Genomic DNA, 24,830 nt, shown 5'->3' with positions numbered 1-24,830 from the left:
AATTTAATAGCAGTTAGAAAATGCCATCTGGAAGAAATCAAGTCGATCCGATCAAAAACAGCTGCCTGAGAAGTTTTTATTTCGTACTCTCGTATTGCTGCTATCCGATATAGTCGGCCGATCCGGCTCGTTCCGACTTATATACTGCGTGCAATAACTACACACATTTTGGTAAAGTTTCAGCAACTTTATGGGGTCTGAGGTGTCTGCTTCACTGCGTTGCAAACTTCTGACTGAAATTATAATACCCTTTTGCTCTGCAAGGGTATAAAAACGTCATAGCTTCTATGTTGTTAAGCCTTTATGTATTTTGTTCGACATATTTGATGGCTGCAAGGGTATATAGGCTTCGGCTTGCCGAAGCAAGCTTCCTTTCTTGTCATAGTCAAAGCTTCGATGTTGTTTAGACTTCATGCATTTCGGTGAGCGATTGTGATGATTGCAGGGGTATTAAAAAATTCCACTTGCCGATGCTACTTTCCCTTCTCGATTTATATAAGAATGGGCTAATATAAATATTTTCACAATTCAACCGGATATTGCGACGTGCAGAGAAAAACACACCGAAGTAATACCAACAAATTTATGTATTTATCAGTGATCGGCACGACACGAAGGACGAAATCGTCGGTATTTTGAAAGTCGCTATAGCGGACTCTACTGTATATACACTCTTTGAAGTATGTCCAGCTTTGGAACATATATATTGTTGCAATGTGGGTAGTTTGTTTGGGATTTGAACTTTTTTGCTTACCCTGATATCGCCGCCAGCGGTTAAGTGGAGCTCCAAAAAAGTCCTTAATTCACCGAAACTGAAACTTTTCTGCCTCGTCGTTCGGTGTGTGTAAGATCCGGAGTGCAAGTGTGTGTGTGTGTGTGTGGCAACTTGCTTACTTAACGAGCCTTTGAGATAGTCGGTTCAAAGCGGCGATGAGCCCGAACGTTTCGCGGCCAGGGACGGGGCACTGGCATTTATCTGTCCGGCACAATGAGCCAACTCATCGACCGCCATGGAGGCACGGGCACGGCGGCAGAGATACGAGTATCTCGGTGCCAGCCGAGTCTCAGCTGACATGCCAAACACAAAGACTGACACGAGCACATGGAAAAATTATCATTTGTCAAAATCACAACATGAAACCGTTTTAAATTTAGCCACTCAGCCAGTCATCCCCCCAAAGCCGCCGCATCCTGCCGCATCCTGCCGGCTTAAGCCCGCAACCCGCCCGAAGCAGCCAGGCCAGCTTGTGCTTTTGCCGGGCAAAAATGACAATGTCTGCGGCTGAAGTGAAGAGAAGTTGAGTTGTCATCTCTGCGACGCTGCTGCTGAATCCTCATTGATTGAAAACGAGCGCTTGGGGAGGAGTCGACCGGGCTCCAGTGATGGCTGCGTTGGGCGGCGGGTAGTCGATATCATTATTTTGTGACAGCAGACTTATCAACCTCACTTGGCGGATGGCCATTCAAAATTAACAAGGGCGGGCGCAATTATGCACCGTTCATATTTTGGGGCCAGCACTGAAGCATTTACTAAGGGGAGTCTTTACCTCCAAACGCAATTCCTTCTTTCATTCGAGTGAAGCGTACATTTCTCAATGAACAGCAGAGGAGAACAGAAGTTCTGTTCAAGAACCCTTTGGCAATTTGCTGCGGGAATGGCTGCCCATGAAAAATGCAATCGATTCCACTCCAATCGGCCCCCGAGGACATCTCAATTTTTGCGTCCATGGCACCAAGTACGACCGCAATCCTTGGAAAGCTGCGGCGAAATCTCCAGGCGAACGGGACTCCTGGCAGTCATTAGGGCCAAATAAGCTGACAACAGCAGTGCGCCAAATGTGGCCAATTGCCTTCCGTCGGCAGAAGCACCAAAAATAATCATAATACCAAGGCAAATAGGCAATGAGGACCTCGACGGGGCTTGAGTAGGGCTTAATCGGGGATAAGCGCCTGCGGAACAGGTAGCAAGAAGCGGAATTGGTTTGATTTTAATCAACGTAATGGGATTCGACACCGCACGATGACGTGTAGGTCGTAATTAAGTAATTTATATGAATTGCCCCCTCGCCTCCCGCACGCACGCGCCTACAGTAGCTCCTTGTGAGGATTCCTGAGTGAATCTCCGGCGGATCGGGTAAACATCCCGGCATTAGCCGTTATCTCTCGATATCTTCCGGCTGGGGTGCCACAAAGGAGGCGGAGCACACATGACGAGAAATTAGCGAGGGATAACCTGTCGCCGGTTCCGCATCCGTGCGAGGTTGTGCGCCCATAAAGCAATTTGTTTACGGGCCTACCAGACTGCGAGCCCATGTGGGCTTTTGTGTGTGTAGAAGTGCGTGCTGGGGTGTGTGCAATCTGGAGCGGATTCTCTGCGGCCCAAAAGGGAAAGTTGTTATTAGCCAGCAGTTTGGCCAAAAGCTTTCGGCCAGCAGCAAGCTTTCGCCTGGCTTGGGGTCAACTGTCAAAACTGACAGCAGCGGCCCGCTCGCCGCCATTCTCTCTGAGCCATTGGGGCTCTCTCCGCTGCCACAAACTGCCACGGCACACTGGCTAACAGCTTGGCCTTTTCGGCAGTAAATGTAGTTTCGGCCACAGAGCGAACTTTTTCGGTTTGTATACATGCGACGTCGTCGTCTAGTAACAATCAGTGTGACATTGCTGAGTGCCGCGTGCACTGCCAACAGGGAAAATACCCAAGTTCCTTCGGTTATCGGTGCCTCGACTTTGTAGGTAGGCAGTGAATACAGTCGCTAAGTCCCTCTACCTCTAAGCCCTTCCGCGGAGTGCCACCGTCCCCCTTTCCCCTTTCCCCTTTCCCGGCCCCCGTCGGCCGAGTCCAGTGGCCAGTGGACTATTACCCCAGCGACAGCAATGCCCTGGTGGCCAGGACGTGACTGCCATCCCAAGCAAGGAGCGTCGCGCTGCGGAGCCAGGAGTAATAAGCAATTTGTGGCGGAACGGTTATATCGCGTTGCGCAGCAAGAGCTGGCTGGAGTATAATTGATTGGTATATAAGCCAAAGGAAAGCGCCGGATGAGGCGAGGAAGCCCTCGCCCTCGCCCTCGCCCTTGCCGTCGCACCCACCCACGCACACCAAGCAGTCTGGCGAATCGCCAAGAAACTACAACTGATTGAGTGGAAAACAATAGGGTCCCGCCAGTGGCGCTGGACCGGAAACTACTAAGCTTGTGTCGCACTAATTAGAGGTCTGGTGGATCCTTTCGCAAGACGACCCGACTCCCCGCGCCACGATGCACTTGCCAAGGCTAAGGAGGAGTGCAGACGAACGGACGTGGCCAGAACTTCGCAATTTCCTCCTCTAAGCGGGCTTCCGCTGCCGCCTTCCTGCGCCTTTGTGGTATCTACATATGCAAACGCACTGGACTGGCGACTGACAGGAGGACAAAGGCTGTTGGTGAAGCGGGGGTCCGGGTCCGGAGGAGCTGGCTCCGAGTGGGATGATAATGACTCGCTGGCACAGGGCCTAAACGGCGGAACGAGCTTCTTATCAGCAGCGCCTGGCCCGTTTCCAAAGTTACAGAAACACGCAAACGACCGGGGGTCCGAATCAATATCGTATCGCCAGCAGGCACTCGGCGCAGGCGCCAGCGCCCGAAAGTAGGCAGCGCTTTCGGCTGCTGATTTCAAAGTCAAAAAGTCAAGAGAGGGTGATGGCGAGAGAGCGGGAGAGCGAGCAAGCGATGGCGAACCGAGAGAGCAATGGTGGTGGGAGGGGGAATCGAATTATGTAACAGAGGAAAGGCAGCAGCAGATAAATATCCTATTAGTCGCAGCGAGGCAAGAAGCCAACTGGCATTACATAAGGACAGCACAGCGGGCGGGGGAGGGGCAGCTCCTACAGCTCCTTACAGTCTTACAGTCCTTACACTCTGGCAATAACAACAGCAGCGCTTCATCTTCCAACGAGCGCCTAGTCCCGTTATACCTCTTCAAGTTCTTCAAGTTTTATATTCCACTCGTTTCCTCTCGTTTACACTCGTTTCCACTCAAGCCCGAGCCGCGGACTCCGGAAAGGGCCAAAGCTCCGCCCCCCTTGTCGGGTTCCTTATTCGATTTGGGGCCGCAGCCAACGTCGGCGCCGACGCCTCTGCCGCTGCCGCAGCCGCAGCTTCAGTCGGTGCGATAGCGGTGGCGTGGCGTCGAGCCGAGTTTTCCATGTAGGGAAATCGGCAGTGGCGCGCAGAAGAGTGCGAACATAGCATGAAGTAAGAAGCGCCGAATAAAACATAGCGACGGCCTAGGTGAAAAGTGGAAAAGCAAAGCAAAAGTATTAAGCACACACACTGGCAGGGCGCACGCACACACACACGCAAAAATTCGCACAAAGTCGCACACACACACAGCAGCAGCAGGCGAGTGCGGAGTTGAGCGAGTGAGCGAGTACATAGGGGCCTGGTGCACATATCACGTATACGTATGTCGATTCTGGCCCGTCGTGGTGTTTAAAAATCGACGAAAAGCCACGGGCTCGAATGAAAGTCTAAACTGATTAAAAGAATTTATTGTATCGAGCTAATTCAATTGCACGGCCAGTTGACTGACTGAGTGCTCCAGTGCCAGCGCAGCTTTATGTAATCGGTGAAAAAACGACGAGCGGGCAGTCGCCAAAAGAATTCGGGCTGGCGTGCCAAGCACTCAGAACTCAATCGAATTTGTTTGCTGCGGGTGTTACGTAAAAATCTTGTTTGTTTGCGACCCCCTCCCCCCCCCCACCATCCGCTCCCTCCCCCTCCCTTACCCGGACATAAAGGGCACTTACGTGCACGCTCCCAAAAAAGAAACCCTAATAAAGAAATATCGATAAAAGCAACAAAGCACCAAAGCAGTGGCACGGCAGCACACAAACAGCAACAGCAACGGCGACGACAAGAGAAACAACAGTAACAATGCGACCCCTGGGGGGCAGTGTGTGTCCGCTATTTTTAAATAGCGCCAGCCGATGGGCTTGAGGTCTGAGGTCGGGCCACCGACCGTAATCGAATCGAAGCGAGGGCCGCGGCCAGCGAACAGCGAACAGTTGTCTCATGCCTCCTGTGTCTTGTTACCTTTCAGAAACCCTGTCCGCCTAACGCACGCTCTTCTCCGTGGACTCCTTTAAACAAAAAAACACTTGGGCCGACTGCCAACGAACTTTGCTCCTTCACCAACAAATCCACGCACACACAGGAATCTGCAGCGGAAATCTGAACGGAATACTTGCTGAACCAAGCCCAGGTGAGTGGTGAGTGAGTTGCCCAACCAATCCGAAAAGTGTCCAAAGAATGCGTCAAGAGGGCTCCAAACTTGTGCGCACTCTACGTCAAATATTTGTGCAAACTTTTCCGCATTTCGCACATTTTCACGCGTATAGTGCTTGGCGGCAGTCAAAAGCTCCAACCTGATTACACAATCCTTCGGTTTCTCAAAAGAGCCCGAGATTCAATTCAGGCAGACTCCTTTCTCGAGAAAAGGGCGAGTGGCTTAAAGCCAACATCGCGTATACTTGATATTCGGCTAGGCCGTATACTTGATACTCCGACCCGGGCTGTGGGTTCATGGTCCACAGTGTTGACGGGTTGGCCCAGAGTCAGAGTCGAACAGGGCTCATTTGCGTGTTTATTGGCTTTGGCTTTCTTGCTCGTTTCCGTATTAGAAAACTTCAAACGTAATTAGATAGCCAGCCGAGCGGTCTTTGGGTCAGCCTGGGTTGGTTTTCGTCCAAGGATAAGAAAGCGTAGCTCGTTCTGCTTGGGGCCACACCTTCGGTCACCCGGCCATGAAATTCTAAGCACGAATGCCATAAATTTTCGCTTCTATTTACATATATTAAGTCAGGTGTGTTCGTCCTGCCCGGAATGTTCGCCCGCCCCCTAAACCCGTTCCCCAATTCACTTTCGGCTGACTAGTGGCTGCCTGCCTGCTCCCCCCTCTGAAATGCTGAGGATTAAGGCGAACTTTTCAAACTGCAAATGCCCTAGCCAATAAACAATTCAGCTGCTGGCTGACTGACTGCCTGTCACTGCCTGCCAGCTACAGAGCCCGGAAAATGGAAGGGAAGCGCTCTGCAGCGCCGGCTTTATTCATTAGCTGGGACGGGAAACGGAGGCGGAGGCGGATCGCCGGCAGCAGCCAAATGGGGCTCCAGCCCGCGGCCGGCACCTCCCGCACAGAAATGGTTTTTATGTCAGACTAATTTCGTTGCTCGTTTGCTGGTGTTGTTTTAATTTGCGCAGCTAGCCAGAAACAAGTTGCCGCCTCCAGCTTAAGTTCGTTAGCCCAATTTGCGCAAATATTAATACATGGCTGCAAAGAGACAGAAAGAGGACTCTGGCTCTGGATGCTGTGCTGGTGGGTCGTCCTGCCACCAAAGCTGCTGCCCGCCAGGGGTGTTAATAAAATTGAAAATTTTTGGCTGGAAGACACGGAGCCCACATTCATTACGGCATTATTGTGCTAGACGACCAGGACCGAGATATTAGATTTCCCGAATTAAGTACACCACCCGAAAGGGGATGGAGGGCGGCAGGGGGCAGTGACAGCTGCAATCAATAAGGAATAAGGATGTCACTGAAACTGAGACTCGGAGGCCGAGTCATGAACTGGATAAGAGTCCGGTGCTCAAGGCGGGCGGCCGCGAATGTCTCGAGCGAATGTCTCAAGCGAATGTTTCGAGCGAATGTCGACTTCTCAGAAGTCGGAGGGCGGTGGGCGGAAGGCGGAGCTCGACTTAAGGCATTTAAGATAAGCGGCTTAAAGTATCAGGCGGGCCCAGGTGACAGGGCAGGCGGGCCAGGACCGGGACCGCTCCGTTGTCCTGCCACACACAAATTAATTTGCTCTTTTCTCTTTGCTCTGCCGCTTTCAGCTTACTAGGACCTAAGGGCCAGCTCGGACCGCAAGTGCACTTCCTCGAGCCGAGGACCCCAGCCCAGCCAGCAGGCGCCACGCCCCCCGAGCGACAGCCCAAAGATGGCGGCCTTCATAGCCAAGCAAATGGTTGGAAACCAATTAAGCGCCGTTAAAGGTAAGTCGCACCGGAAAGCCCGAGCGCCGAGCGCCGAGTCACCCCTGAGCACTTTATTTTTGGCACCCGATCAATACACTTTGATATGGACGTGCGGGTATACATAATTCATTTTCAAGCTGCTGCGCAGCGACAAAAAATTACCACACATGAAAGTGGCCAACGCTTTTAGATACACAGCCAGGCCCCCCGTCCCCAGTCTCCAATCTTTATTCCCATCCATCCCCGGCATCGGCATCAGCATCGGCATCCTTGTCCTTGTCCGTATCCTCATCCGCATCCGCATTAGGTAAAGTCATTGGGTTCCCATTGCCGCTGCTGTTTAATCAGCGGCTGTGCAATCGCTCGGAAAATCATTGAATGCTTTCGGAAAAAAGCGAAGGAAGGAGCGAAAGTATTCAAGTCGAAATGCTTATCAGCCGACAACATGCGAGCCCATTCTGGTCGGAGCATTTACATAGAGCAGCTCCCCCTTCACCCTCCTCCGACTGCCACGCAATAATCTCATTCAATTTGCAAGCAGCGGCGCTGCAGCGGCACTCCAAGCAGTGTTGCCAACTCTGAGTGGTCATTTATAGCAGTGCAAGCAAAAAAAAATAGCGAAAAAAAAGCTAAATTTCTTCAAAAATAGTAAATTAAAATAGCTGTTAGTTTTCAATAATAAAATTTTATATTTTTGTACATTCAGTGTTGATTATTTAATGATTCTTCTTCGTTAAGCAAATTGCCTAAAATTTGCCCAATTTCTGCCTCCTCGGAACTCAAATACTTTCCCATTGTACCAACCTGTGAAAGGCACTTATTTGATTTGTTAGTTAAAACTTTTGCAACACAGTCCTTAAATTGGTGATCCTCCAACCAAGCATAGCCACAAACAATGTCTCTATTGCCAATATACGATTTCCGAAAATATAAGGTCGACGGTTTTTTAGTCGACTATAAATAAATAAATAATATCAAATATAACAAATTATTTAAAATAGCTAAAAAATAGCACATTTTTTTATGAAATAGCCAACAAAACAGGCTCCTGCAAAATTGAGTGGTTTCTAGTTTTAGGTCATGCAAAATAGCCAAATCTGGCCAGAAAATAGCCAAGTTGGCAACACTGACTCCAAGGCTGTGCCCCAAGTTGCAGTTGCCGAGCTGAGCAGAGCCCCTTTGCCGGGTCCTTATCGAGGCAAAAATTCTGCACGAATGCGCAGGAAAGTGGTTCCGACAAATTGATACAGTTAATTGTGCAGATTGATGTTGAATTTGTCACACTCCCCTGCCCAGAAACGGAGCCCAAAGCCCAAAGGCGACTCCATCACCCGCCGGCGTGTTTGCAGGCTGTCAGCTGCGGCTCGGCCCGAGAATGCGGCTGGATCGGTTGGCCATTAGGCTGTCAGGTCTGGCAGTGACGGCCACGTCCGTGGAACATGGAAACGCTATTAGCATGGGCATAAGCCCGGGCAACCGAATCAGCGAATCAGCACACATGTAGTGGGAGACTGGGCGGCACTTACACACTTACCCGTTCGTAAGGACACTCAGATTGTTCCGAACCCTCTGCCTCTGCCATGTCCTTCGGATGGCGACTACTTTCGGCTCTCAACGATGCAGCAGGCGGCTACTTAATTTTCGACATAAAATGCGCCTGAGTGATGGAAGCGAAATAAAATACTATATGCCCATAAAACTCAATTCATGAGCGGAATGCCTGCGCTCGGAAATTGTTCAGCTATTTGCGAGCTTGTTGTCCCAGCAGCTTCACATGTCGATTGTCGAGCAAAGGCTTTCCAAAGCCCTCCTCCCATGGAAAACACATTTTCCAGATCTAGCCGGCGACCGTGAGGGGGGATGGAGGGGTGCCAGCTAATGCGTTTCCATTGTCAACTATTCGCACTCGCCATCAGACAATTTATTTGAGCCCGCGTTAGCCTTTATTACTATTGCCTGTCTTACGTAAGGATAAGTTATGGATTTGTTATAACTTTCCGCCCGATTTGGCAGAACAGTGAGAAACGGCTTGGCCGCAAGAGTCCTGAAAGTTCAATGGTTTTAAGCTTTTTGAACTTGGGTTTTCGTACAGTGTATCCTATGATTTCGTTTCGACTCGACCCCCTACTTTTGCTGCGCCTTGAACTACGCATTTTACTAACATTGTCTTTTATTTTCAGGTAAGCGTTCATAAAATTCCACCTCAACGTCCCATGAACAAAGTGCGTAAGTTTCTGCCACATCCACCCCAACCAGTCTTCCGTACTTTTTAAACCAAGAGCTCAACTTTTTAAAAGACTTAAAGCATACATTAACAACAATTTAATATTTGATAGCGTACAACATGTGTTTTTATTGCACTACCTATTTAGTTTACAACTCACCGCTTCTGTATCTATTTTGAATGGAGACCCAGGTTGTGTTGATTGGCAACAGCATGAAGACATGATTTAAATTTACGAATAGTTGGCCCTAGTCCCGTTCAAGATCTAAAGTAAAATAGGATTTCCATATGGAACTATTTATATAAAGTTTTACTTAAGCTTAGCCCTGCACAACACCACATTATCCAGTCCAAAATTATTAATTGATTGAATATATAAAGGCATAAAAATTACTTATAAAAATGGCAATATTTTGAATTTCGTTCTCATTTAATACCTAGTCATATTTCGGTAATAAATAATTAACTATTAATTAGAACTGGACTAAACTAAGTATCGAGTATTTGGTAATTTTTCTATGTTCATTAGAGGTTTTTCAAAATGTTGTCAAAATAATATCAAATAGCCATTTGAGCTGAGTTTGATATGATATAATAAAACGCTGTCGTATCTTATTAAACCTAAGTACAATCCATACTACAAACTTCCCTCCGAAAGAAATACCCGTCCTGGCCACACACAAAACAAAACAATAGTAAAATATATTTGTTCATTCCTACAATGCCTTCACAGCCGAACTTTACCTCATTGTAAAACACACGAACACAAGAGCTTGACAAACACACCGAGCCCAACACACACAGAACGACTCCCAAGTGCACAGCAATCTGCGGAAAAGCTCTGCTTTTCCACCCCTCCTGCCACCCCCTCAGTTTCCTTAACACCCTCCCACCCGATCTGAACTCCACGGCACAACAACACACACCTCGAACAACAAAAGCCAACAATAAACACAGCTGCCACCGCTCCGATAAAAAACATACAGAGAACACAATTCAATTTCTTCTATTACAATTTCTTCCTACTACCTACCAGCCACCCTCGACATTCTTTCGCTTTTATTTAGTGCTCACATACATACAGAATGCCACGCCCAAGCCAAGCCAATCCCGATCCCGAGCACTCACGGCCGTAATTTGGACTTGGACTGAACAGCCGGGATCGCTCTGTCCGACTTGTCCATTGCGAACCAGAATCTCCGTGAGAGAACTGTCCATCCCCGACTCCTAACTGCTGTAGTTTCCTCCTTATTTCATTACATGTTCCCTTACTCATCCGCAACCCGCAGTATCTCTCCTTTTTCTTACACACAACTTGCCACTTTGAATTTCCACCCATAAAGCGTCACAATACTCCAAACAGAAGTCTAATACTAATAATACTTTTCCTCTACTTTCCGACCACACGCTCGACAGATGCTGCAGGCGGTAATTTCTCCACTTACCTATTAACTTATTTTACTCGACCAACTATTTATCCGTATGCCTTAGTCTTGATGCTATTCACGGTGTCCATCTTATATTAAATATAATGGACATGCATTTCCTCCATCAGCAACCAATCAGAGCGGCATCACATAATCAGTTCACCTATCCGAAATTCCAAATTGCAATCAATACCACAGGCTCATGATTAGCATCCGTTGAACTGGGAGGTGCCTGATGTCCTGCTGCCATCAGTTTCAGTACTTTATACTTTATAGTTTGCCACGCTTCCACGCTGACCCTCAAATACTATTCGCAAGCGCACGCCTTGGGGATAAATAATCATATATTAAATGCCCTTTCGTTCTGATTATGTTTGCATTCAAAAAATCTTGGGCGTGCTAAAATACATTTGAAATTCTGTATGGCAATCTACGACTTCCGAGCAGATCAGTCACATATAACTTAAATTGGCAGTAAACTGCAATTGGGATTATTAGATCGATACACAAGTTGGCGCCACACTTATCCAGCACACTTGATTTCGTTTGGTTGAAACTACAAAATCTATTCAAGAGCTACAAAATCTATCCTAGAACTGAGCATACTTAGCATTGCATTGAGTTTGGCTCTCCGATTTCATTTAGTACTAAAAATATATAATTTGGTTTTGATTTGATACAAAGTATACTCTCAAACTCTTGCTTTCTGCGAAAACTGTTTTGTTAAAGCGTTTTTATCTACTTCTTCTACTACTACTCTACTATCGAACTACTTCTACTACTGCTATGTACTACTTATACCAATATGGAACCATACTAACTACAAAACTACTTACATCTTCTACTATTCTACTATAACTACTCTAATTACAACTCAACTACAACCTATATACTACGAATTTACAATGAGGTAAAGTATAAGTAAAAGTATCTACTAAACTAGCGTAACAATTTGTACTTTAAAACACCAAAGACCACTAGAGAAGCAGGAAAACCCGGAAACATAACTCTTAGTATACACATTACACTGTATCTCTCTATTTAGCCCAGCTAATAGAGCCGAGTCCCTTGCGAAACCCCACCAAACACCACTCCCTGTTTCTATGTTTGACTCCACTGATAAGCAGCATTTTGACACACATTACGGAATGGGGATCTCCTGCTCAGATCGATCCTCTTGCTGGCTGTATCCCCAAAATGGGTTATTGAACAAGGGACAGGGGCTCAAAAGGGGGCAGTGCACTGCGAAAGGCGTATTGGCCGGAAGAAGGGTGCTCGGCAGGCATAAATTATGTATATTAAAAATTCCTGAAATATCCCGGCTGGCACAGACCGAAATAAAAATATTTGCATGCGGCTGTCCGGCCTTCAGCCCACACGACGCACAGAGCTGTGCATTTTCGACAAACTTCGCCATTCGCCATTCGCCGGCATGACGGTGGCATTCCTGACATGCCTGCCAAAGCGACCCTTTCCCTGGGTGGAAATGTCTTCACGACTGCGGATGGGCCCGCAACTAATTGGTGGCACTGGGGAAGAATCGTGTTGCGGCGGCGAAATGCCTTCCTTCGTTCGGACAAGACAGTCCGAGCACTCGAACGCTTCCACAAGGCTTCTCTTGCCTCCACATCTGCTGATGCCGACGCCTCCCCACTTCGACGGGCATAAGCGGATATCGGGCCCTTATGGGAGGCTGTTAAATTATACTTACGGCCGGAGTGGGGTAGTTGCCGTCAGCCGTCAGCGACTATGACAATGAAAACACTGGATGATTAAGCCAGTGTCGCCTTGGAAGTGGCACGTAGTTCCCCACATGTGGCGGCATTGCGGACCGGCTTCCTTTGGCTTTTCCTGCCATTAGTGCGCGGCGTCCCTTTGACCCAGATGCGGCCAGGACGGGCTGTTCCTGGGCTGTTCCTGGGCTGTTCCTGGGCGCCGGCAGAGCTCAGTGCCTTGAGCCGGATTAGGCAGGAAAATAATTTGCTGTTCGTGCCTTTTTGCCAACTCCTTGTGGAGAAGGCGGCGAAATTACGCAGCCCAAAGGACGCAAAGGACGAGGGTGCGAGCATACTTGACACAAATGAGCGCGCCTCCCCATTTCCATTTCCATTTCCATGCCACCCGGGATCCCGGGAAGGGCGGAAGGGGAGGTGGGGCCCCGGCCTCAATAAAAATGGAAATGGAATGAAGCTCTAATGTAGTGCTCCTCGGCGAGCGTGTATTAAGTCGAATGAACGTCACCCGCCCAGCATCCGCAGCACATCCGACATCCGCCTGGGTGCGGATAAGACAATTACGCCGGCTCCGAAGCTCCTCCTCGGGCTCGAGCGCGTTCCATAGCGCCACGTCTTCCCCAGTGGGTCGCGCTGACGTGTTGGTATTCAAAACAGCAGTCGAAGCAATAAAACGCACTCTAGGGCTTAGCCGGAGCTGCGGCCGTATATCAGACTTATGACTTCTGCCGAACAACAAACACCCGGTGATGGACTGGGGGCGACCCACAGCGGCGGAGTCGGGCTAACCCAACCCAGCTGCTCGGCAGATGGGCATTAAGTACCCTCATTTCGCCCATGACACGCAGCGAAAGAAAGCTTTTAACGGCAAAAAATACAATGAATGGAGGCAAGAAACCCCAAGAACCAACAACCAATTTGTGCGGACAGGCCGACAGATTTTGGGGCTGTCAGGAACACCACGGGCCATGCAAATTGAAGGCTCCGCCGCCTTAAAGGGCCCTCGCCAACGGGTTGTCCATTTCCATTTCCATTAGTGGGGGAAAAACCGGAGGAAAACCGGAGTCCGAGAATGCCAAGAATGGGAAGTGCGCCTCGCCCAAGCGGTGTTAATTATGTTGGCATGATAATTGCATTACAATAGGCTTGATTAGTTTTTAATTGAATTGAGCACTTATTCAGGGGCCATCTTGAGTCTGCAGCTGGAGTCGAGCGAGTTTAAAGGGTTTTCGCCGCCAGCTTTGGGCCAAGCTGTGTCCGCACCAACACAGTCGCACTCCCAGCTCGGTGGAGGTGGAGTTGGAGGTGGAGGTGGGATGGGGTCCGAGGGAGCAGGATAGGAAGTTCGTAAAAGTTCATAAAGCAAATTACGAAGTCCCATAAAAGAGGTCCACCCTCCCTTACTGCTGGCTGCTTCTCCTGCTATTTGACACCATTTTCGCAAATCAATTTTTATTATAAAATGCGTTGACTAATTTATGAAAACAATAATGCGTCTGCAAATCAAGTCACAGTCACCCCGAAAAGTTCATTCACAAAGCCATTCAGCAAATTGATGACTATAAATTCAATTTAATGTGCGATGCCTTCTGCACCCGCCGAGCCGAGCGGCCGAGGGCCGAGGGCGAAACGGAGCGGGGAGGAGCGCCGAGAGTGGTCATCGTCATCCCCGACGATGCTCCCCATCCGCCCCACGAAAAGTGCTCAAGAGCACGGAGCAAGGAGCTCGCACTCTGCGCATCGGCGCAGGCAGCGATGCTGCGTCCTGCTCGCTCTGCAGGAGGCTGCGTTGGGGCGGGCAGAGCAGCAACGCAGCCAGAACCGGAGCAGGAGCAGGAGCAGAAGCAGGAGCAGAAGCAGGGCAGGCCAGAGTCGGAAGCGGACGCGGGTCGCAGGGTCCGCGCAGTCGCAGGACCTCCACAACGACGACTTCTTCGCTCGGGCCGGCGTCGACAGCGCCGCAACTGAGGCAGCCTGCACGGCGCCAGGACATAAAAGGCCGCACCAGGACTGCTAGCACTCCTACTCCGGGCTCGCACTCCTGCGGCTAAAGTTCACTCGCCGCCGCCGAGCACGCAGCTCCTGTCCTCAGTTCGTAGACACTCGTGGTCGCGTTCGCACTGCACTTCGGGCGGCCGCTTCGAATCGATTGAATGGCCATGGACGAGCCACCACCACTACCACCACCAGCACCACCACCTCCACCATCGTCACTGCGGCTGCGGCAGAGCCAGCGGGCCAGAGCTGCAGCTCCTGGCTGAGGGCGCGACCAGTAGTGCCAGCAGCGGCTGCGGCAACGGTTGCATCCACTCGGGTTCGGTGACGGAGACGGAGACCAGAAGGCCCAACGACGGACAGATAGCAGCGGCGGAGGGCGCCCTGAAATCATGAATTTCATTGGTATGGTGCCTAGTGCAAGTCTAAGCCTCAGTCTGCCTTTCTGCCAACACCTGCCTTTCGATTTCCGGTGGCGGACCGCCTGCCTTCGACTTCTCCCACTGCCCAAAACACTGCCACCACTCAACCAAACTACTACTCAACTCGCCACAACACACAAACGCTGTCACTCTAACCGAAACCGAAAACGAAATTGAAACTGTGCCCCATGTAAGTCATTGCAGCTATTACACTGTTTTCCACCTCGCTCGCCCCACGTAACGTGACCCGCAAGCATATGGTGGCACCATCGAGCCACTGGGACGGGAAAAATCAATCGATGGCGGTGGCGCGGGCTGCCCACAGCGGTTGCAGGCATCACGTATCGATTTTTAGCGCCAGCAGAGAGTTCAAGGCTTGAGGGGGATGGTGGGTGGGCTGCAGCGCCAAAAGGACTCTGGAGGAGGGCCTCGGAGAGCTGGCTGCAGGACACCCATGTGAATAGCAGCTGCTAATCAATAAGTGGAGAAACAGTTGGGCTTTTGGAAAATTTTTGTTTTTCAACAAAACTACAAGAAGTCAAGACTACTGTTAATGCAGCTCCTCAACATATGGGTACACTATAGCAGGAGGAAACTTTTTTAAGGCCGTCACTTACTTTTGATTTAATAACTTGATAAATTTAATTTTTATATATCGGCATATTGTAGCGTTAAAAACTATAAGACTCAAAGTCCCTCGTAATTAAACTCCTGCAGGTTGCAGATTCTGTGTAACCGATACAGAAAAAAAAATGTATCGCATTTCAAATGGAAATTTTTTAAAGATGCAAGAAACAGTGGCGTAGATAGCTTTTTGATATGGGGGGGGGGATATGCACAGTCATCGCGTAAAAATGTGTGTTTCTTTTTCAATTTTGAGAGTTTTACCATTAATTGCCGTATTGCACATTGAGACAAAATAAATATTGGCGCTTCAAAAATGTTATGCTTACATTAAAACACATGCCTGGAAAAAATTCGATTTCATTTTCTTATAATTCTCAGACCCAAGGGGGGGATTGATCCCCCAGATCCCCCCCTATCTACGCCACTGGCAAGAAACAACTCTACTTCAATTCAATCTAACCTTTTGTGTCGCATATCAATAAAATGATAATCCAAAAGTTACTCAAACCCCAATCTGATCTATCGCTGAGAAGTGATGGGTTAAAAAAACACAAAAATTATAGTCAAAAAGAAAAAGATTGATTAGCAAAAAATGTTGTATGGCTTAGAGAAGTCGATTAGCAGCAGCTCCAAGGATTATGTATTCCGCCTCATTGCGGAAGCCGAGGAATCGGCTTGAGGTGCCCCAAGAGTCAACTATCAAAATGGAAATCCCCGGTAGACGATAACGAGCAAGCCTTTAAGATGTGTGTCAAAATGTCAGGCTTGAACTGCGATCTAAAGTGGGTCACCCAGATCAGATTGCTAAATATATTCATTGAGTAATAATGATTTTATGGTTGCAAGGGGCAATCGCCTAGATAGATAGTTAGGTGGCAATGCAAGGTCCTCACTAACCCATTTATCCTGTCCTTCTCACAGGCGCTGTAGGAGGAGATGGAGGCGATGATGGCGACGACAAGGAAAAGGCAGAGGAGGAGGAGAGGGAGCGTCAGGAGGCCATTAAGGAGGCCGAAGACCGGCGCAAGGAGAAGCACCGGAAAATGGAGGAGGAGCGCGAGAAGATGAGGCAGGACATTCGCGATAAGGTAAGTGGGTAAGCGGGCTCGTGTGAACTCTCAAATACAGTGAAGAACGCGCCGACTTTGAGAACGACTTCCTGACGCAGCTCAAATTGACTCTAGTAGGGAGTCCTTTTCTTGAGCGACTCCCTAACGGAGTCAGATTGAACTTCAAAGGAGCGAGACATCGAGGGAGCGGCTGCCAAGTGCTAGCTGATAAGAATGTAGTCTAGCTCATTTGCACCGGTCTAATCAACCTGTTGAACTAACGCCTTCGCTTGACTATTCAGTACAACATCAAGAAGAAGGAGGAAATCGTGGAGGCGGCGCCCCAGGAAGAGCCCAATCCCCTCATGCGGAAAAAGAAGACGCCCGAGGAACTCGCCGCCGAGGCGGAGCAGGAAGAGCTCGACGATTTTACAAGTAAGTTATCGCTGTCGCTGTCGATTGTCGACGCCTTTTGCTCAACTACTGACATCTATCTACTGCTAATCTAACCCAACAATGTGACGGGCCTTCGACTCCGCCCGCTTCCTTCTTTTCTGTAACCGTATCCGATTTTGAGTTGTGTTTATTTTCGTTTGTACTACTTTGCCAGCGGTTAAACCGAGTCTCGCCATGTCCAGACAATACCTAAACATGTTGACTAACAAAAACCAGTACCAAAACCAAAACCAAAACCAAAACCTAAACCGAATAATATCAGCTAAATACCCAACGGCGCTCGAAAGTAGTAACTGTGTTTATGTTTGTGCATCTGTGTGTGTCTCTCGTATCTAAGTGCAATCGAACTATCCAATAAAACTCTCTACGAGCTGTCCACTAACCAAGCTATCTATCTGTCTCTTTATCTCTATGTACTCTCTTCCATGTGCGCTAATACTTTAACCCTAAACCTTACTCTAAAGCTAACTCTAACTGCAACCCTATCTGTCTAAGATCTAATCTTCAACTGTAATGCAACGAAGAATATAAACATTATCGAATACATCCTAATATAACAAGTGTGCACACCATTCACATTATGTATTTTATTTGGTTCCCAAACTTTAACCAAAAACCGAATCTGTAAGCGATTACAGAAGGAAAGCGTCTTATTTACAGTTTATTTTCATTACACACATTATTTCGTATAAATTCTGGGTGAACACTGAAATTTACAGTTTATTTTCATTACACACATTATTTCGTATAAATTCTGGGTGAACACTGAAATAATGTAATCGGTATTAGAAAACAAAGTAATTGTAATTAGGTTTTATGTTATGTAATTTACTAGAATAGAAGGTAAGTGCGATCTTTCGTAAAACGTATGTTTTCTTTTGTGTGGTAATCATGTTGTAATACATTTGTATTCGATACTATTCTTTCGCCTCCCACACCATGAACAATAACAATTTTCAAATACTCCACTCTTTTTGTCTCTTACGCCTGTTCTCTGTAAAAATAATCTATAAGATATTCTGCTTAAAACGTGAACGTGAAGAACCAAAGACAATAAGCATAGAATACTATCAAAGGTGTTATGTGAGAGTTCAATTAGGTTAGAGCAGATAGTTTTCGGGGCCATAAATTTACACATCGAATTACTTTGATTTCAAACATCAATATCACCAAATGCACTTTTACTATACTAATAACACTAACTAAAACCTGTGCTTGTGTGCTTAACTGCATTTTGTAACTTAACACTCATAACAAAGTAAACGTAATTTAACATTAAACCAAAACAAAAATAAAAACCTACGATAAATGGACGAGAAACAATTACAAAACTTTTTCCCTCTCGTTACTCTTTCCTTTCAATATGTGTACTATATGTCTTTTACATAATGCTAAATCTTATGTAGAATATATATATTGCTCATATACTGCATATGTATGTGTATTTTCTCCGCACCAAGTTTTACATCTTTGTCATTATTATCTCCATCAATCTGTCGCCATCTTACTATAACTTTAACCTTAAGTCTGACTTTGACTGCGACCTTCTCACTTACAGCTAACGATCGTTACATAAACAAGACAAGTCTGCAATTAAATTTCTTATTTTCATTTTAAATTTTTTAATTTGTTTACGAACGATTCCTTTCTTCGACTCTAGTGTTTTAAGCAAAAAAACAAAAAAACAAAAATTACTCTACATTACAATTACAGCTACAGTAGACCAGTTACAGTACATGAGCATCCATTAATACATATACATAACAGTTAACATGCCAAACATTTGTAGTCTACTCTACAAAATATGCTTATTTATTGCTGTTTCCATACTCAATTTCTTTTACAGAACTGAAAAATCAAATAGAAACGCAAGTAAATGAGCTAAAAACTCAAATAGAGGGAAAATGTGTCATGCAGTGATATGTCAGTCATCATAATATAAAAGCAAATAAAATAAAAGTAATGAAAAATACAAATAATACCGATAACATGTAACCCATAAAAAGAAATTGATTTAACTCGACTTGAAATTGGATTTGTTAATATGAGATCTGTTAAGTTATATTGGACAGCATAACCAACTAAAAACCCTAAAAAGCTAGAGCCTAAAATAACTGTAACCCGGCAACAACGTAAAGCCTGTTAAAAGCTAAATCCCAAAATCGAAGACAGCTATATTCCGAAACGAAGCAGATATGCGAAATCAAAATGCGAACAGGACGGTGAACTCCTAAAGAATTTTAAAGTAGCTAAAACATAAACAAAATTATTTAAAGCCCAACAACTATAGTGAAAGCCTTTAATAATATTCAAATCACTTTGCTTCGATAAATATGTATTATACTCAAACCCAATATACAGTACATAATCGTTGTTTAGTTGATAACATACAATGAAATAATGAGCTAACGAATATTTCGGGTCGGCACGATGACGTTTGAACCTAAATAGAGCCGAGTAAAAAATAACAGAAAAATATAAAAACCAAACGAAAAATTAACCAAAAAAAATAAACAAAAACAAAATTAAGCGAATGGTGCGACAGAGGAGGCTGCCAAATCATGTCGAACCGTCGAAGTATGTTGCTGAAATCACTTTGGACCTTAAATCCATCTACTTATATATTAGTATGAGTAAAGAAAGATATGAATTAAATCGGCGAGTTTGTTGAAATTATCATTCAAGTATATATGCATCCGTTATGTATATATGTAAAATTTCATGAATTTAATCACCAGTTAACTAATATACTTGCAAACGAATTGACTGCAGATACGTTGAAATTATTGCTGATTCTCTGAATTCTTTGTTGAATAACAAAAAATAATTGAAATAAAAGAAAAAGTTTCAGTCAGTTTGTTTTTGAAAGTTCGAGAAAAACATCTTTAACAGCTGTTACATTTTGTTTCTTTCCTATACAAACAACATACCTACACTACAATTGAGATTATCAAACTCTTTGAGATAGTAAACGATCTCTCTGATTGATGCTTCTGAAATGTAAGTAAATACGATTACTATTTACCTATATACCTACCCCTACTAAAATATGAATAATAATACCGAACCCAAGTTTCATTTACCGTTTAATTGTATCCACGCCGGTTGAGTTTTTATTTGATACGGCTATTCCGTAGGAAATATTGTACAACAATATGTAACAAAAGATACATATATAGCAGTAGCCACTTAGACAAGGACAATAGCTTATAAGAGATGCTAGGCAGTTCGAGAGCGTAATGCTGTGATACATTTAGCATACATTTTTCACCGCCAACTCCCTGGCTCCAAGAGAGCTCTGGAAGAGCCCCAAAAACTGGAAAAGAACCACAAGAACATGCATGCAAGTCGGCCACCAGAAACTAAGACACCAAAGCATTCGACATACATACATATGTATATAAGTATCTCCACCCAACACCCCTCGCAACACCCTGTCCGTCGTCTGCTCAAGCAGTACCCTGCTTGTGCAGGGTACCCATACTGAACTCATACTGACTACATACCGACATACTACATACCTACTACCTACACCCCGGCAAGCGGTCCTTCCGAAGCCACCGAAATTGTACATACGCATACACGAGGCCCGGCCCCGGCGGAAGTTGGCCTCCCAACTTGCAATTATCCCAAGGTACAGATCGCATTGTCGTATACAGATCGCATGGATGTACATACGTCGAGTGTGTGTTATCAATATCAGCATACATGCATCTATCACATCACCCATACGCACCGTTGAATTGTGCCACAATTTGTGCAATGCCCTCCCTGACAGTGTTGCCAGTTTAGCTTATTTATAAGCTAGATTTTTAATAAAATAAGCTAGAATAAGCTAAAAATTTTACACTTTCAAGTGTATAACCGCAGATTTAACATAACATAACATCAAAATAGCATTTAAAACTGGAAAATTTTAGCTTATTCTAGCTTATAAATAAGCTAAACTGACAACGCTGCTCCCTGACTGTGGAGCCAATAAGTCGACCCGATAGCAGTAGTCCACTTACCCACATAATCTATGTATGCAACCTTGCAATCGGAAGGGACATCTGTGTTCCGGGAAACCGGATATAGTTCCCTAGTCGAATGCCCTTTTAGTCAATAATAAACCAAATAAAGCTACATATATATAAATAATATTAAATGTTTTAATCACACTGCATTCTATATATATATATATCTCTCTCTCTTTCTCTGTTGTCTCTCTCTTTCTCTTCTTTTGGTTTACAACACTCTCTTTTAAATCTTTAATCTGCGCCACTTCTACTCTGCCTCAAATTCTATATCTGAAAACAACTTGAACAACATTTGCAACAACACGAAAACAACAACAATATCGACTATTATAACAACATCAACAACAACAACAACTTTACCAATTCTACCAATTCTTCACAACTACGACTTGATGGTCCCTCTCAGACATGTACTCTCGGTGTTTTATAAATATCATCAACAACAACCAGAACAACAGCACAAGAAAACGCCTACAGCCAGTACAAGAACAACATCAACAACAACAACATCAACTACATCTACAGAAGTATCTAAATATGTATTATAAGAGATGAACCTTACTAAACTATAGCAAACAATAGAAGCTATCGACTAGCTACATAAACAACAGATCATCGCAATTTGCTAGCTGACATTTCCTACCATGTTTCTCTGAACGTTGTGAATTAATCTATGCCAGTGCATAACCACGCTCATATATACATACATGATCACTAGTCACATACATTTAAATGGCTATATGGTGTTGTAAATGCTTAAAATTATGTACAGATCAAATAAACTCCAACGAAGTGTATGTACTTACTACAACTTGTATTGGCAGTTGCATAAAACAAAATAGGAAAACTTATTTGTATCCACATGCAACAGCTGATAACATCCAAATAGGTACAAAAATCTTTTCAACTCAAGGCTAATAGTCAGTTCAAGCTTTGCCCAACCGTTCTTCGAACCGATTCTAAATTTCTTTTACACATATCGGCAAGACAGCAATTAAGTAAAAAGGCTCAACGCCCCTCTCTGTCAACCTAATAAAGCAATCCTCTAGTGCCCCTCGCTCCATACAAAGTTAGGAACGATCAAACTGACGAATGAATGCCTTAACGTGGCTCAGATGACTAGACCATGAGAGTAGCGATTAGTTGATGATGAAAAGGTGATTCTACCCTAAGCAAAGGTACTTGCAATCCCTAGCTTTGTTTCCCCTATCGCACCTATCCTTTTACTAAATCGGAATCCCAGATATCTTAGCTATGATCTTTTCAAACTCGAAACTAAAAATCTACAAAATAATGGCTTTCTAAATACTTATAGAAAATGTTTACCTAGATTCTACTATAGCTATTACGTTTTCTCTCAGATACTTATATGAAGTTGAAGTTGAAGGTCACTTTAATTGTTTAACATATTAAATAAACATGAATAAAGAAAACCAACACAGCTAATTGAAAAATATTATTCAATCATAACCAAGTTTTTAACGTAATCATAAATGTTTGAAATGTTAAATGGTTCAGCCGGTTTTGTTTTATTTCTAATTTGTTAATATTATGTTACCGTTAATATTACAGTAATGAAAATGTAATTATATGTATATCAGAAAGTTCACGAAACCACGGATAATAAAAAACATTATTATCTATGTATATGTGTAACTTAATAGGGAAATGAATTTAATAGAGAAACAACAGACAAAAATTATATATGATAATGTTGAAAAGAATACCATTCAAGTCATTATTAGATGTGAAAGACGTTCTATACACAACAAAGAAATAAACGAAACAGAAAGAAAACCAAAAAACTTAAGAAAATCGTTAATAGTTGATTAATTATATTGTTACTTTGAACATTTAATTAAAACAAACAAAGAAGGTATAATAAAAGATATATATGTATAAATATATATGAGAAAACACAACTATACATTTGGTTTTAATTGCGAGTCGGCCATTATTTCCAGGCGCTACCATCACCGTTACCTCACACACCAAGCGACCAAATACATGTTTTATTACACTCTCTGACTCAGACTCTCTCTGCCTGCCTGATATCTGACACGTATAGCGAACTTGATTTGGCATGACTGTTGGTCTATATGTTTTTCTATCTATGTGTACGTGACTCTCTTTCCTCTCTCTATCTCTCTGTATCTGTCATTATCGATCTGTCTATCTATGTCTAACTCTGCTCCTCCTCGAGTGCCTGTCTTGCAGTTCAAAACAGACCACACCTGATTTCATGTGCATCCATGAGTCTTACTGTCAGAACCACATTGATAGACCAATATCCTGCTGGCTATCATTGCCGATGACACCGTAAAAATACATATGTTTTGACGGGAGCCGTGTTGTCAGACCTAAAAAACTAAAAACCCCTTGCCAAAACGTGTATAAATTCTCCCGAAGAGTAATGTACTATTATACATACCTGTCGTCTTGGGGGTTAGGCACAAAAAGAGTAAGTATGAACTTACTGTATGAATCACATTAGATTTCCCTAGGCTTTGTAACTTTCTGTTGTGTAACGGCCTTCTGCATCGTCCTGGAAAGGTAAGTAGTGGCGTAGCCAATCAATTTCGTGCCCATACCTCACCACACAACATCCACATCTGTCCCGACCAAAGCCACAAGAACACCCAAGTCTCCTCTTCAGATACCGCAGCCACTGACGACAAAGTTTACGACCACCACAGCAAACTGAAAGAAAATCCATTAGGGAACCTGTTTCTTTCTCCTTCCACTCCGAGGGTGAAAACAATCAAACTCAAAACAGACTCTACCCTTTCATTTTTATAATTGCTCTGCCCCCTTCGGTTTTTATGCAGCCAACCATGTCAATTTAGTAGGCAGTTTTTTTTAAGTTAATCAAGCCTTTCGCTGGGTTGGTACACAGATTTACTAATTCGATCTTGTTTATATTTTCAGCCAAGTTGAAAAAACGTCTTAGCGATGCTTTTAAAAATTGCCCATTGAGAAACTTGTTCTGAACAAAAGTCTCAAAGATGACAGTCATACCACGATTCGGGTTCGGTTTCAGATAACACACACACACATATGCACCTGCCTACTTGGGCGCTTGTGTATGTGTATACATATGTGGAAGAGTAAAGTAAAGTGGAAGAGTAAAGTAAAGTTCGATGCTCTTTTCAACCCTTCAACGTGCATTACCTGCCAGATTTTGATCCACCCAGGACATTCCATGGCTGCTATACTAACTTGTGTCTAAACTAGGTTTACACTTCGAAATGTGGATACACTTTTACCCGATTAGCCCTATTGCCTGCATTATTGTACAACCCAACTATAAGACAGTTTTAGCGGTCCCCTCTTTGAGAAAGTAGTAGAAGGACCCAAGCGTAAGAAACCGCATTTTAGTATTAGCACGTTCGGAAATGTTGGACAGTGTTGAGTAGAAGTAGAAATATTTAGTTAAGCGCTAAGCAACGCACATTGATGCAATCAAGCAGTTAGAGTTCCTTTGTACTTAAAACGAGTTGGCAGGACTTCGGTTACTACGATTAGAAGATAGCTAAATTATGGTACACCTGCATTACTGACTAGAATGAGTCGTAGAAACCAAATGTGAAATCAGAGACGAATCAACAACGACATTAGTTTAAAGCAATTAGAATAGCAAATTCGCCGCATACCCAGAGTCTTTCAAAGGTGCCAAGTGCACTTTCTTATAGCATTCAAATATGATTCGAGTAAAAAACTGGATCGATCGGAAGTTTTTGTTGTTTGCCAAATAATTCATAAGATTTTTAAAGTACCTGAGATTCCATTGACCCTACTGGAAATCTAGTATTAGGTTAAGCTCCCTTAAACAATAAAACGTATTGCTGAATGCAGAATGCGTTTTCTTG

General features: G+C 44.8%; 1 protein-coding gene across 8 annotated transcripts; it reads left to right on the top strand.

The window, feature by feature from the left end:
• Positions 1-2,638: 2,638 nt before the first annotated feature.
• Positions 2,639-22,883, top strand: LOC108098536 (complexin). Of its 8 annotated transcripts, none has more exons than XM_017201517.1 (8): positions 2,639-2,733; positions 5,077-5,238; positions 6,869-7,027; positions 10,650-10,661; positions 16,368-16,525; positions 16,789-16,921; positions 18,789-19,942; positions 21,368-22,883. In XM_017201517.1, the coding sequence occupies exons 3-7, from the start codon at positions 6,973-6,975 to the stop codon at positions 18,860-18,862; spliced, it is 432 nt and encodes a 143-aa protein (XP_017057006.1). In that variant the 5' UTR covers positions 2,639-2,733; positions 5,077-5,238; positions 6,869-6,972; the 3' UTR covers positions 18,863-19,942; positions 21,368-22,883. The 8 variants fall into 8 exon arrangements, with proteins under 8 accessions (XP_017057006.1, XP_017057010.1, XP_017057012.1 ...); XM_017201521.1 differs by having other exon boundaries at positions 5,077-5,245; XM_017201520.1 differs by having other exon boundaries at positions 2,714-2,729.
• The last annotated feature ends 1,947 nt before the right edge of the window (positions 22,884-24,830 follow it).

This window comes from Drosophila ficusphila, unplaced genomic scaffold, assembly GCF_018152265.1.
Source record: "Drosophila ficusphila isolate 14025-0441.05 unplaced genomic scaffold, ASM1815226v1 contig_791, whole genome shotgun sequence".
Taxonomy (NCBI): domain Eukaryota; kingdom Metazoa; phylum Arthropoda; class Insecta; order Diptera; family Drosophilidae; genus Drosophila; species Drosophila ficusphila.
This window is presented reverse-complemented; position numbering and strand designations above follow the sequence as displayed.